Here is a 13,203-nt window from a genome sequence, read left to right on the forward strand (position 1 = left end):
GCATTTTCCCCTGGTGCCTAAAGATCAGGGCCCAATTGAGGTTTGATGAGGTCCTAAGCTATTGAAGGTAATGGGGCCCTTTTATATCCAGCTGTCCTTTGTCAACAACAAATTGTTGCTGTTTTTTGTGTTGAATATATGCTATATGGTAATTTATGGACCTAATAAGTATCTAAAGCCATTGCACATAACAAAAAATGTATTTTATCAAAGTAATTGTTGAAGTGAAATACAATTATGAAGTCTATCTTATATTTTGGAAATGTACACCCTGGGGTTTTTTTCTTTAATTTTTTTGGGGGGCCCAATAGAGTGGGGCTCTATGTCATGGGCTCCAGGAAAGCCTCCCTGGGGAGAGCATTCCACAAATGAGGAGCCACCTTAAAGACAAGCAAATTTGTTACTGAGAGTCTACTTCATGGGTAGGCAAACTAGGGCCCAGGGGCCAGATCCAGCCCAATCGTCTTTTAAATCCGGCCCGCAGACGGTCCGGGAAGCAGCATGTTTTTACATGAGTAGAATGTGTGCTTTTATTTAAAATGCCTCTCTGGATTATTTGTGGGGAATAGGAATTCGTTCATGATAAAGCGGGATATCAAATCCAAATTCGTCTTCATTTCCCCCCCCCCCAATATAGTCCGGCCCCCCACAAGGTCTGAGGGACAGTGGACCGGCCCCCTGCTGAAAAACTTTGCTGACCCCTGACTCTACTTCATCATGTGGACGGAGTCTCCTGCGTGGCAGGTGAAGAGAGAGAGAGAGACGATTTGGCAGGGGATGCAAGCGAGGCTGGCAGCGCGCCCGCCTCCTCCTCCTCCTTCCCAGGCCGGCAAAGCAAGGCGACGTCGCGAGCAAACGCCTCCTCTGCTGGGCCAATGGCGGAGAAGCCCTCCCTCTCCCGCCGCCCGGAAGACAAGGCAGCAGCAGCAACATTTTGGCCTAAGAAGGTGCTTGCAGTGAACCTGGAGGGGACGCGAGGCGACCTTGCTGCTTGCTTGCCGCCGCTTTGCGAGCTCACAGAACAAGAGCGCAGCGCTAAGCCGAGGTGAAAAGCGGCAAGCTTGTTGACTGTGCATTTGCAATGGCAGAACGGGAGGGCGGGATTCCTCTTCTGGGGGCCTTCTGGGGGCCTCCATGCTAACTGTGGCCCGGCTGGGCCCTTCTTTGCTGAGCTCCGTGCGTTTGGGTTGGTTGCGCGAGAGGGATCCACCCAGGCCTCCTTCCTCTCCCCAAACTGAGAACAGAAGATCTCTGCTCATTGCACCAGGCGTTTCAGCCACTTACTTTTGGGCATGTTATTGGCGTTAGAGATAAGCCTGACCAAAGGTGTCTTATTTGGGAATGGAATGGCCAGCTAGTACCATTGCCTGCTTTTAATCTTTCAGCATGGCGAGATTTAATCCTGCAATTGGCAGGGAGCCCTCCAGAACTTGTGGCCTTACAATCTTGTTTCACCGACCTCCTTCAGGAACTCCTCCTGATGGCGCTGAGGTTACCTGCCAGGAGGCTTTTGCAATGCAGCCGTTGTGTGTCAGGCCCGTGCGATGTCCGTGCACAGGCCACCAGCTCAGATGTGCAAAAAGGTAAGTGGGCAACCTGTGCTAAAAGGGATACCTGAACGGGTGCAATATTGAGGAGAAGGTGGGAGAGATAATAATGTCCGCACATTTCTTTGGGAGTTTCCACCTTGCCCCATTCTCCCTCCAACGGGGGGAAAAAACTGCAGCTGCCACCCAGACCCCTTTTTATATCTTAATTTTGGCCTGAAGGTGTACGGGGCAGATTGTGCAAGGAGGAGGTGTTGGAGAGGGCCTAGTCCTAAAGATGGTGGCCTCTCTTAGCTGCTTTCAGGGCTGAGAGTGACAAGTTGTCTTACAAACCTACATCATTGCATTTGGGGGATGGGGGTGGAGGGGTTCACTGTGCTGGGAAATTGCTTTATATTGTTGCTTATATTGCAGAAAAAGAAGCAAAGCCCTCTGGGAGAGAAGAGAAAGGTATGCATGTTTCAGTTGGCTTGTGGAATTGGATGACCTTTGATTTAAAGCTCCATATTTGGACTTCCAGCCACTGCGTCATCTCCTGCAATGTTCCTCCCTTCTCTCGGTCCTGCTCCACTTAAGAATTAATGTTTGGTAGGCCGTGTGCACCCGTCTTCCAGTGCTACTGTATAAAATAACAGCATCTCGCTAACTGAACTCCCTGAGTTTTGATTAGCCCGCTCTCCCCTTCACACCATGTGGACTGGTTGGGTGTCTTTAGAAAGATGAACTCGTAGTTCTCATAGGACAGTAGTGGCAAGCCTATGGCACGGGTGCCAGAGTGGGCACGCAGAGCCCTCTCTGTTGGCATGCGCCATCACGCCAGCAGTGCCGTTGTTTGGGGTTTTCAAATTGGGCAGCAGCTTCCCCCCCCACCTCCTCGTGAGTAAACTGATCCCATCCCACCTCAGCAGCTTAGAGGCAGTTTTATCTCCACAAAGCAGGTGTATTCCTGCCTCCCCCCCCCCCCCGCGCGCACAATTGGTGGGATTTTTTTGCAGCCAGCAGGCTGTAGTTCCTGTGATTGGTGGCTTTGTCAGGGGTTTTCGTTGATTGGTTGCTGCTTGCTATCCTTGAGCACTTGCCAGTGTGTGTGTGTTTCTCCCCCCCCCCCCCCAAAAAAGCAACTGTGATCCAAGCTGCCCAAAAAAGCTCTGCTAGTCTTGGCAATCTCCCCCAAAAAACTCTGGGCAATGCCCCCCCCAAAGCTCTATGTGTTGTTTCTGCTCCAAGTGCCATAGGAAGCGTTTATAATGCATGTGAGTGTTTTTCTCCCCACAAAAAACAACTGTGATCCAAGCCCCCCCCACAAGCTCTGCAACTCTTGGCATTCCCCCCCAAAAGCTCAACAACTCAGGGAAGCCCCCCCAGCTCATTTAATTACGTTATATTAATAATTATCCCATATTAAATTGCTGTGTTGGGACTTTGCGATAAATTAGTAGGTTTTGGGTAGCAGTTTGGGCACTTGGTCTCCAGAAGGTTCGGCACCACTGTCATAGGTGGTAAGCAACTGTTAAAGGCCTGCTTTGTCGCTGTATTTTGGTCAGTGGTAGAGCCCAGATATCCTGTCCTTGTAATGCTCAGCATTTATGGAAGATGCAAGCCATTACCTGAAGATGCTACCATGATTACAGCTGTCAGCAACTTTAACAGAACAATACTATGCATGTCTGCTTAGAAGTAAGCTGCACTGAATTCAGTGGGACTTGCTCCCAGGTTAGTGTGTATACCAGGGATAGCCAGATGTTCCTGCTTGACTCCAACTCCACCATCCCCCAGCCAGCACAGCCAACGTTCAAGGGAGGTGGGAGATGTTGTCCAACAACATCTGGGATAGCACCACATTGCTGCTCCAGATGTAGGCTGTGCTGCAATGAAGTGTTTATTTGTTGTGATCTCTGCCTGAATAGGTAGCTGTGAGCTCAGTGGTTAAAAGTGTTAGGGGAAGGACTTTTCCTATTGGTGCCCACCCCCCCACCAGTGGGGAGATAACTTCTTTAGGCTGAGCTTTCTGTCTTTCTTCTCCAGGCCCAAGAGCCCAGTTTGACTGGCGAGATGCCTTGCAGTTGGAGAGGCTCCTGTCTCCGGAAGAAATAATGATTCGCGACTCATTTCGCACCTATTGCCAGGAAAAGTTGATGCCCAGGATCCTCATGGCCAACCGAAACGAAGGTATGGTTTGTTTGTTTTTAAAGTATTTATTGAGTACTTGTAGCCTGGTACTTTGTGCTATGTGAGTTGGTGCAGGATACTGCCCCTTCCCTAAAGTTGGGGAATGGCTTGTTTCATCTTCCACATGAATGTGCCAGTGCGTTTAATAGCTAACCACAGAGTTACTAATTTAATGGGCTGATTTGATGGGACCCTGAAAGGATCCATGATCCCTGCTGTGTGTTTTGGATCAACACCAAAAATGAGACTGGCTTACCACCCTTGAAGGCTCCAGGAGTTAAATATTTCTCAGGGGGTTTTTTGTTTTTGTTTTTTAAGTTTTTAATCATTTTGTTGAATTTGTGTTGATTTTTTTTTGTAGAGCATCTTGCATGACCTTCAAGTGTTGTATCCGTCATAATATAATAAATGCTGCATTTGGGTGGTGCGGGCTTTTTGTGGCTCTAAGCCATTTTGTACTTATGGCAGAAGCCTGTAGAACAGTTGCTTTAAAGGGGTTCCCACACTTCATGTGCCGACCATCCTTCATGCGCTACTAGTAGCAATTTAGAAACGGTCATTGCATCACTCCCATGCTATTAGACATAGCATTGAAGACCAGGGCTCTGTGGGCCAGAAAAGAAGCATGAAGATGTAGTACTCATAGCAGGTTCTACCTACAGTTTTGCTATCTATATTTCCATTCTCCCTTAATTCCTTTCCTTCCCTATTTTTGCAGTCTTTCACCGGGAAATTGTGTCAGAAATGGGGGAACTGGGTGTCCTTGGCCCTACTATCAGAGGTAATGCCATGTGGCTCTTTTATAGTGTCTGAAGAAATGGCTGGTGTGATCTGGTTGTGCTCCTGTTGATGTGATGATGGTGATGTTATCCTCCTTTCTAAAAAAACAAAACAAATTGGGGTTTATGGAGCCCTGTAGCTGCTGATCATTTAATTACTTTTGAAGTGTTGGGGCTCATTATTTTTAGTGAGCTAGTGAAACATTTTGGCTGTTCTAAGGCTGGTTGAAAATGTATTTGCTTTATGTTGTTTGCATGCTGCTTTATAAATATACAGTAAGGTAAAGGTAAAGGGACCCCTAACCATTAGGTCCAGTCGTGGCCGGCTCTGGGGTTGTGGCGCTCATCTCGCTTTATTGGCTGAGGGAGCCGGCGTACAGCTTCCAGGTCATGTGGCCACCATGACTAAGCCGCTTCTGGCGAACCAGAGCAACGCACGGAAACACTGTTTACCTTCCTGCCAGAGCGTTACCTATTTATTTACTTGCACTTTGACGTGCTTTCGAATTGCTAAGTTGGCAGGAGCAGGGACCGAGCAACGGGAGCTCACCCTGTTGCAGGGATTCAAACCGCCAACTGTCTGATCAGCAAGCCCTAGGCTCTGTGGTTTAAGCCACAGCGCCACCCACATCCCTTATAAATATACAGTACAGCTGCATAAAATATTGGAGTATTTTAAAGGGCAAAAATAAGCAACTCTGAGGCATTGCAGTTCCTAAACTGCAATAACATTGTTCTCTTTTTGTCGTCCCCCCCACTGCCCCCACAATCCTTGTCAGGAGTTGGTGGCGCAAGATGCACTTAGAACTCATGGCTCACTTGCTAAATCTGTGCATCTGCTTCTCTTAGGCTATGGCTGTGCAGGAACCACCTACGTAGCGTATGGACTCCTGGCAAGGGAGATTGAGAGAGTGGACAGCAGCTACCGTTCGGTCATGAGTGTACAATCATCTTTGGTGATGCACCCTATATATGCATATGGGACAGAAGATCAGAGGCAAAAATACTTGCCAAGGCTGGGTGAGTGAGTAGGGTTCAGATGCTGGATGTGAGAGATCAGAATTTAGTTGCATTTCTAGACTGTGGCCTGTTTTTCTTTTGCCTTCATTGTCTTTTACTTAACCGGTAACTTAGGCTTCAGTCCTAACCCCACTTACCTGGACGTAAGCCCCATTCAGTTCAGTAGGCCTTCCTTCTGATTAGAAATTGTATGATTTGTGCTGTAAATGCTGAGATCCAGGAACTGACAGATTTTACGACTACTGTATTCATTCTTTCAGAAAAGTCTGTGGGGGTTTCAGTCCACTCGCAGTCTTCAGAAAAGTGATGTGGGCGGAAGCATGAGCCTCGACGACAGAGAGGGAAAGAAAGGGTGCTCTGGGGAGCAGCTGTAGCTCATCATGTCTTTCTCCCCACAGCCAAGGGAGAGTTGCTGGGCTGTTTTGGGCTTACGGAGCCCAACCATGGGAGTGATCCTGGTGGCATGGAGACCCGGGCCAAATACAACCCCTCCAGAAAGACTTACACACTCAACGGCACCAAGACCTGGTGAGCTCTGCAGCTGTCATGGTGCTCAAGCGGGCAGGGGAGTTACCCGGAGCAGACTGCAGGCAACAGCAACAGTCTAGATTTATCAGAAGATTTAAATACCAGAATGAGGAAATACGGAGGGATGCAGGTGGCACTGTGGGTTAAACCACAGAGCCTAGGACATGCCGATCAGAAGGTCGGCAGTTCGAATCCCTGCGACGGGGTGAGCTCCCATTGCTCGGTCCCTGCTCCTGCCAACCTAGCAGTTCAAAAGCACCTCAAAGTGCAAGTAGATAAATAGGTGGGAAGGTAAACGGTGTCTCTGTGCGCTGCTCTGGTTTGAAGCGGCTTAGTCATGCTGGCCATGTGACCCAGAAGCTGTACGCCGGCTCCTTCGGCCAATAAAGCGAGATGAGCGCCGCAACCCCAGAGTTAGTCACGACTGGACCTAATGGTTAGGGGTCCCTTTACCTTTATGAGGAAATACTGCCTTATACAGCTGGCTTCAGACAGACATTGCTTTCTGGGGAAGGCTGGATACCCAACTCAGCTCCACTACCCATCCTGGAGAATAGTCTCCATGCCTTAGCTTTCCCTGTTGAGTGGCCCCTTTGGCCTCCTGGGTTGAGATTTAGTTGACCAGAATCTTTTGCATTCTGTTAGACCTGCTCTGGGTGGTGTACCCAAACATCTGACACCTTCTTGCCGTCCTCTCAGGATCACCAATTCTCCAGTGGCCGATCTTTGTGTGGTGTGGGCCGTGTGTGAGGACGGCAAAGTGCGGGGTTTCCTCTTGGAACGTGGAATGAAGGGTCTCTCCACTCCAAAGATCGAGGGCAAGTTTTCGCTGCGAGCCTCTATCACGGGGATGATTGTTATGGAGGATGTGGAGGTGCCCGAAGAAAACCTGCTGCCCCATGTGTCTGGACTTGCTGTAAGATTCCTTCCTGTTCACTTTGATCCTGCCTTCCAGAAGATATACTGGGCAGGGCACTAGCATTGAATCTTCTCTCACAAACCCCACCCCAGCGGCAAACCAGGATCAGTATCACCCGCTGCATTCTTGAATGCACTGCAAAAGGGCCACCCCATCTTCACACCGTGTTATCTGTGGGACTTGTTATCATAAGATGTGGTGAGGGCCTCTAACTTAGATGACTATAATTAGACAAATTCATGGGTGGTTGGTCTTTCAATGGCTTCTTGTTATGATGACTGTAAACTACTTCAAAGACACCAGTTACTGGAGAACAGTGGGAGTGGGCTGTTGCAGTTATTTCCTACTTTTAGGCTCTCGATAGGCATTTGGTTAGCTCAGGCTTCCTCAACCTCAGCCCTCCAGATGTTTTTGGCGTACAACTCCCATGATCCCTAGCTAGCAGGACCAGTAGTCAGGGTTGATGGGCATTGTAGTCTCAAAACATCTGGAGGGCCAAGGTTGAGGAAGCCTGGGTTAGCCTTTGGTCTGATCCATGAGGACTGAGTTTATAGTAATAAATAGAGTGACATATTCCAGGTCTTTAAATATGTTTAGGGGTGTCATAGTGGGCACAACAGATTTTTATTTATTGGAGATGGGCGGTGGTAGTCCAGTGCATTTTTAAAATTATTATTCATTAAACTTATTGGTTGATTTTTATTTTTACCAAGGTAACTCAAAGCAGCTTACAAACACATACATTGAAACCAGCATACAGTATAAGAAAAAGCAAAGAAAAATCTAAAACACAAACCTATTCTTAACAGGCAGGATTAAAACCCATTCCAAATTTAGCAAAATGTTAGGCTCGATCAAGGCATTTCAAATGAAAAACTAAATTAAAGGACATGTTGATCTAATTTTTGCAATAAATATGGGGAAGCATCCCCTCAAAAAAATTAGCTCAGAAGAGGGAAGTTCCATATAGGAAGACGACTGATTTGGGAGATCTCTTGCATACATTTCCATGGCTATTGGTGGAGAATATCCTTCACATTTCAACCCCCTTCTCCCACCCCCACCCCACAAACTAACACTAATTTTACGGGACTAAAGCTGGGGAAATTAAAAATCTGAAAAGGTGGCAAACATTATGAACTGTCCTAAATGTTGCTCCATTCAGGTTTAGAGTTCCAGAAGCTAATCCATAAGGAGTCTTAGCAGCAGAACTGAGGGAATCCTGGTCAATATCTTACCTGAATCTCTTCCCACAGGGTCCCTTTGGCTGCTTGAACAATGCTCGCTACGGCATCGCTTGGGGAGCGCTGGGAGCTGCTGAATTCTGTATGCAAACTGCCAGGCAGTACACCTTGGACAGGTACTGTTTTAAGAGGTGGGGAGGGGGTACCAGATTTTTGAAGATAGCATATGGGTGTATAATACTTCCATATCACTTGTTTCTCGAGTTCCTTGTGTTTGGCATGCATTCCCAAAGCCATCTTTACAACTCTGTAACGACTCTAGCTGTATAATAGCAGAAAGCAACTTCACCTCACCAACCAATGGTGTCTCGTAGGTCCCAGTTTAAAGTCCCTCTTGCAAGAAACCAGCTTGTCCAGAAGAAGCTGGCCGACATGCTCACAGAGATCACTATTGGCTTACAAGCTTGCCTACAACTGGGACGCCTGAAAGACGAAAACAAGTAAGTGTGTGCATGAATGGAAGCAGAAAATTGGTTCCTGCTGTAGTGAGAGTTCCGGGTGGGGTGAGGGGGGGGGCTTGGTTGATCTTTCTCCTCCTAAGGGGTTTTACTGACTGGAAGAAGTATGGGATTGGTTTGTGGATAAGGAGCACTCATTGCATTTCAAAATACATGCATATATTTCCAGGGTGAACAAGTTAGGGATTAAGTGGTGATGTCCTGAGGTGGTAGAATTAATTGCTGCCCTGCACCCCTTCCATATCTCCTGTTTCTCCCTTTTAAATAAAAAAAAAATCACAAATATTGTCCCTAACAACATGTTAAGCATTGTCCTTGTTTGGGTACTCTGCCTATGTTTTAAAACAAAAGCTCCCAACCGTCTTCTAATTCCCTGCTCCTATTCTGTTATCTCCTCTGCGTTCCCAGAGCAACCCCCGAGATGATCTCCATGCTGAAGCGGAATTCCTGCGGGAAGGCTCTGGAGATTGCCCGGCAAGCCCGTGACATGCTGGGGGGCAATGGAATTGCTGACGAGTACCATGTTATCAGGCATGTCATGAACCTGGAAGCTGTCAACACGTACGAAGGTAAATTGGTTTCCTGGCTTTCTTCCTGCAAGATCACAGTTTTGAGGAACTTCTGTTGGGATCAGAAAATAAATATGGAGGGCTGGAAAAGAACTGTTAGCAAGGTTGTAGCATAAAGACAGCCATCTTCTTTTCCTTTCCTTTTTCTTTATTTGATGTATCCCTTAAGGCACTATAAGGCACCATTTGTTTGGTACATACTGTATGAAACTTGCCAAGCCATACACCACCTTGCAAATCCTTCCCCCTACAAAGTGGATCAAGGAAATCCATGGAGTGTTGGAACTATTCTAACATTACTCAAGCAACATGAGAGCCACTGCAGAGAGGCCCCTGTCCAAGCCACTAGAGAAACATCAGGGGCCCAGACCACATGCAAAGAGTCTGTGATGGAGATCTTTTCTATGATAATGTTACCTCATTGTGGAGAGAGACATTGCCAGCATAAGAAGGAGCCACATTGTGGACACTTTGCTCACAGTTACCCTAACACCATACCAAAAAACCCACACTGTAACAGCATCCACCTATCAGAATGGGCCTTAAGTCTAGGCATGCATTCTGCAAAAGTGTGCAGTTCATTGGTCTGTTTAGATCTGTATTGTCTACACCAATTGTTCCCAACCTTTTTTTGGCCATGCCCCACCTAAACATCTCTAAAATCCTGATGCACCCCCCACCCCGTGACATATAATTCTTATTATTCAAAAAGTGAATTCCTGTTCATGTGGAGGAAGCCTAAAAGGACATTAACATGGTCTAACTCATTCTCGAATTGCACCCCCCCCCTTAAAAATCAAATTGGCCCCCTGTGGGAACTATGGGTCTACACTGACTAATGGTGTCTCTCTGGGATTTGAAACAGGTCTTTTCCGCCCTACCTGGGGATGCCAGGAATCAAACTTGGAAGCCCATTTTTTCAGACTGCTTACTTTTGTTTTTTCCCCAGGGACCCATGACATCCATGCGCTCATCCTTGGGAGAGCTATCACTGGACTTCAAGCCTTTACCGTCAGCAACTGAATGCATTTCTGCAGGGTTCCTCTTTGCTGCTCATGGCTCCAATGCAGTGGGGTTTGGTGATGCCACAACGGTTTTAAAAGCTATTGCTGCTGACTTGGACTCTAAACAAATATGTTTCTTCAGCTCAGCTCAATTATTTGTCATGAATTTGAAGCCATACCAAAACCAGGCACTCAAGAATACTTGCTTCTCCACCAGGAGGCATAGAAATAAAGAGCATTAAGATGGCAAAAGAGCACATCATTAAGACTTGGATTATCCTTTCAGTGGGTAGTAGGGAGGGTGATGGCAAGCAGAGAAAGTTGCAATATAGAGGAATCACACAGTTCAAACACTGCCAAATTGTCTAGGAGGCAAGCTGTTTTGGCACGTAATTGTGCCAAACAGTCATGCTATGAAAAGCTCTCTGCTGCCACAGGACCCAGCCAGGACAATAGCCTTGGTTGCTTATTAGGTGTCCATAACTGCAGATTATCTGCCATTTTAATGATTTACTGTTCTTTTGAATGCAGCCCTTGAGGTTACTAAGCATTAAGAGTGGGAATTACAACTTACTGTCCACTTTGCATTCATCCTGTCATGCAACCTTGAGCAAGCTGCTGCCTTTCAGTGCCTCAGTAGCCATTTGTTAAACAAGGACTGACATTTGAGCAGATTGTTTTTTATGTTGAGCTCAGCTAGGGCTTTTTTGAACTTGTGATTCTCATGTGAGCTTTTTCTTAAATAATAAATTGAATTTGGTGGATTTTCCACAGCAGAAATATGTATGTGAAGTTGAAGAACTGATGTGCCATTTTTATCGGGCAGGTGACCAGTAGCAATCTAAAGCTAATTTCAAACCGGTTTGGACAGTAGCAGACAGTGGTGGGGCTGCCCCAGTCACCTGGCCTCCCTCCAGCTAAGTGGCTACTGCCTACCAGGATGGAGAGGGGAAGGGCTGAGGTGGCAGTGAGGTTGGCATGGTGGAATCGCACTGACGGAGCCAATCGGTGCTCCTGGCATGTTTCCACTGCGCTGACCTCATGCATCTTCTTTCCCTTGTCACCACTCCCCTCTCCTCCCCTGAAGGTGTCCCTTAAATGTTCCATCAGCTGTGTGGGGATGTCTTTCTGTGAGTAGCTCCTGCACAGTATGGGAAACATTTAAGTGACTCAACTTTGGTCAAGTTTGTGGTCCCAGCCACAACATCACTCCAAAGTGGGGTGGAAGCTTGCCAGAGGCCCCTGCCCACCTGCCACTTTGCATTCTTTATGTGTTACATAATCCCTGTTGTTGTGGGGTGGAATTCAGGAAGTTGTAAGTGGGGATGTGCCGGAAGTTTTTAGGTGTTTTTAGCACCTGCGGTCTATAGCCACATTACAATGGGTGGGGCTTAGAGGCTGACCTCAGGTTCTTCCATACTACACCATGTTTTCAGAAACACTCTAGAAATAAAATTAAAATGATGATTCCTTGCAACACTTGATGACAACACAATATATAATCTTGGCATGTCTCTGGGGCCAAGATCCTTTTATAAAGTTTAGATCCTTCTCATTGTGGGATCTTTTCTGATTGTTTCCTGCTTTACACAATAGCATACTGATGAACTGACCCCAGAATTGCTCATTAGTTGCCTATGGGGTAGGATATTAATGGCCCCTTTGAAGGAAAGAGGAACTGACAGACTAGGGAGCAGTTATGGGGCTGATTCATTAGTATTGCTGCTGCAGCACCTAAAAGGATGCAAAACGAACAAGTAGGAAGCTTCTAATTAAAGGTAGAGAAGCCTGGAAAGCCTCAATAATGTATTGTCAATCCACTGTGGACAGGTTGGCAATTGCTTTGTACCTACAATAAGACAATGACAGGAGTAATACAAAGAAAACAATGTTACAGGCTGGCAGTGATGTCTTCTGGATTCTCTGAAGCACGTGAACCCAAGCATAGCAATTCCAGATAAAAGTAAACTTAATGCTGCTGCTGTTTTTTAAATTTCTCACTGTGCTTTTATTACCTTCAGCTGATTCTTTTTATTGCAGTTTGCGTTGGATATTTTTAGTAGAAAAACAGCATATTTTAAATATAATAAATAATTTTAAAACTGGGTTGCAAGCAGTGGCAGCAGCTGATTGTGAAAGTGTCTCTGAATGGAAGCTGGCTGAGTTTACCTTAAAAACAACTCTGCTGAATATAATCTGTATACCAACTGGTTAAATTCAGAGTGAATTGAGCACTATTTACTCTCAACTCAGCATGCTTCCAGGCCAGTGTAAAACATGAACATAAGATCTTAAGCTGTCACTGCCACACCCAAGGAAGCAATAACTTTTTGGATAGGTCCATGATAAATTAAACGAATTAGCATGCATACTTAAATTAGCAAGTTCAATTTCAATAGTGATCCTGAATACCAATTCTATCCCAGGCGTTCTAGAGCTGAAACAAAGCTCTCCTTGGTTAATTATGATGTCAAATATCTTACAGATCTTCTCTGAATATTTGCCAGGCATTGAATAATTTATATTCAATTATATCAATATAGTATATGACAGCAACTAATGCACCTGTTTTAAAACGGGTTACATGAAATCTAAATGGAACCCCAGCTAGTAATCTGGCCAATGCACTTTCAAACAGATGAAGTTTCTGAGTCATCTTTAAGGGCAGCCCCATGAAAAACACCTTGCAGTAATTCGATTTGGAAGTTACCAGAGCATGCAGTACAGTAGCCAAGTAATTTCTGTCCAAAAGGGACTGGAGCTGTTGTGGCAACTGGAGTTGAAAAAAATGAACTTCTAGCCACTGAGGTAACTTGAGCCTCTAGTGTAACTTGAATTCAGGAACACGCAGGGAGCAGTGGCAAGATCATGGGACAGAGCTGTGCACGCCATGCAGCCTGCCTTTCACTCCTTAAGTTAGTTTGCTATCTTTGTATGTAGTAGAGGATACTGCCCCATCATCAGTG

At 46.2% G+C, this 13,203-nt stretch overlaps 1 protein-coding gene across 1 annotated transcript; it reads left to right on the forward strand.

Moving 5' to 3' along the window:
• Positions 1–879: 879 nt before the first annotated feature.
• GCDH (glutaryl-CoA dehydrogenase) lies at positions 880–11,015 on the forward strand. The gene is made up of 12 exons (XM_080988237.1): positions 880–1,045; positions 1,469–1,583; positions 1,962–1,997; positions 3,573–3,716; positions 4,435–4,497; positions 5,345–5,515; positions 5,914–6,043; positions 6,743–6,959; positions 8,219–8,322; positions 8,521–8,646; positions 9,073–9,233; positions 10,183–11,015. The coding sequence occupies exons 2-12, from the start codon at positions 1,481–1,483 to the stop codon at positions 10,254–10,256; spliced, it is 1,329 nt and encodes a 442-aa protein (XP_080844363.1). The 5' UTR covers positions 880–1,045; positions 1,469–1,480; the 3' UTR covers positions 10,257–11,015.
• The last annotated feature ends 2,188 nt before the right edge of the window (positions 11,016–13,203 follow it).

The sequence above is a fragment of the Podarcis pityusensis genome, assembly GCF_964106645.2.
Source record: "Podarcis pityusensis genome assembly, chromosome: 17".
Taxonomy (NCBI): domain Eukaryota; kingdom Metazoa; phylum Chordata; class Lepidosauria; order Squamata; family Lacertidae; genus Podarcis; species Podarcis pityusensis.

Bases quoted from the DNA above. Each gene is read 5' to 3' on its own strand.
- GCDH (XM_080988237.1), top strand. From the start codon at position 1,481: ATGGCGCTGAGGTTACCTGCCAGGAGGCTTTTGCAATGCAGCCGTTGT. The intron at 8,323-8,520 runs GTACTGTTTTAA...GGTGTCTCGTAG, and splicing joins AGGCAGTACACCTTGGACAG to GTCCCAGTTTAAAGTCCCTC. The intron at 9,234-10,182 runs GTAAATTGGTTT...TTTTTTCCCCAG, and splicing joins AGCTGTCAACACGTACGAAG to GGACCCATGACATCCATGCG.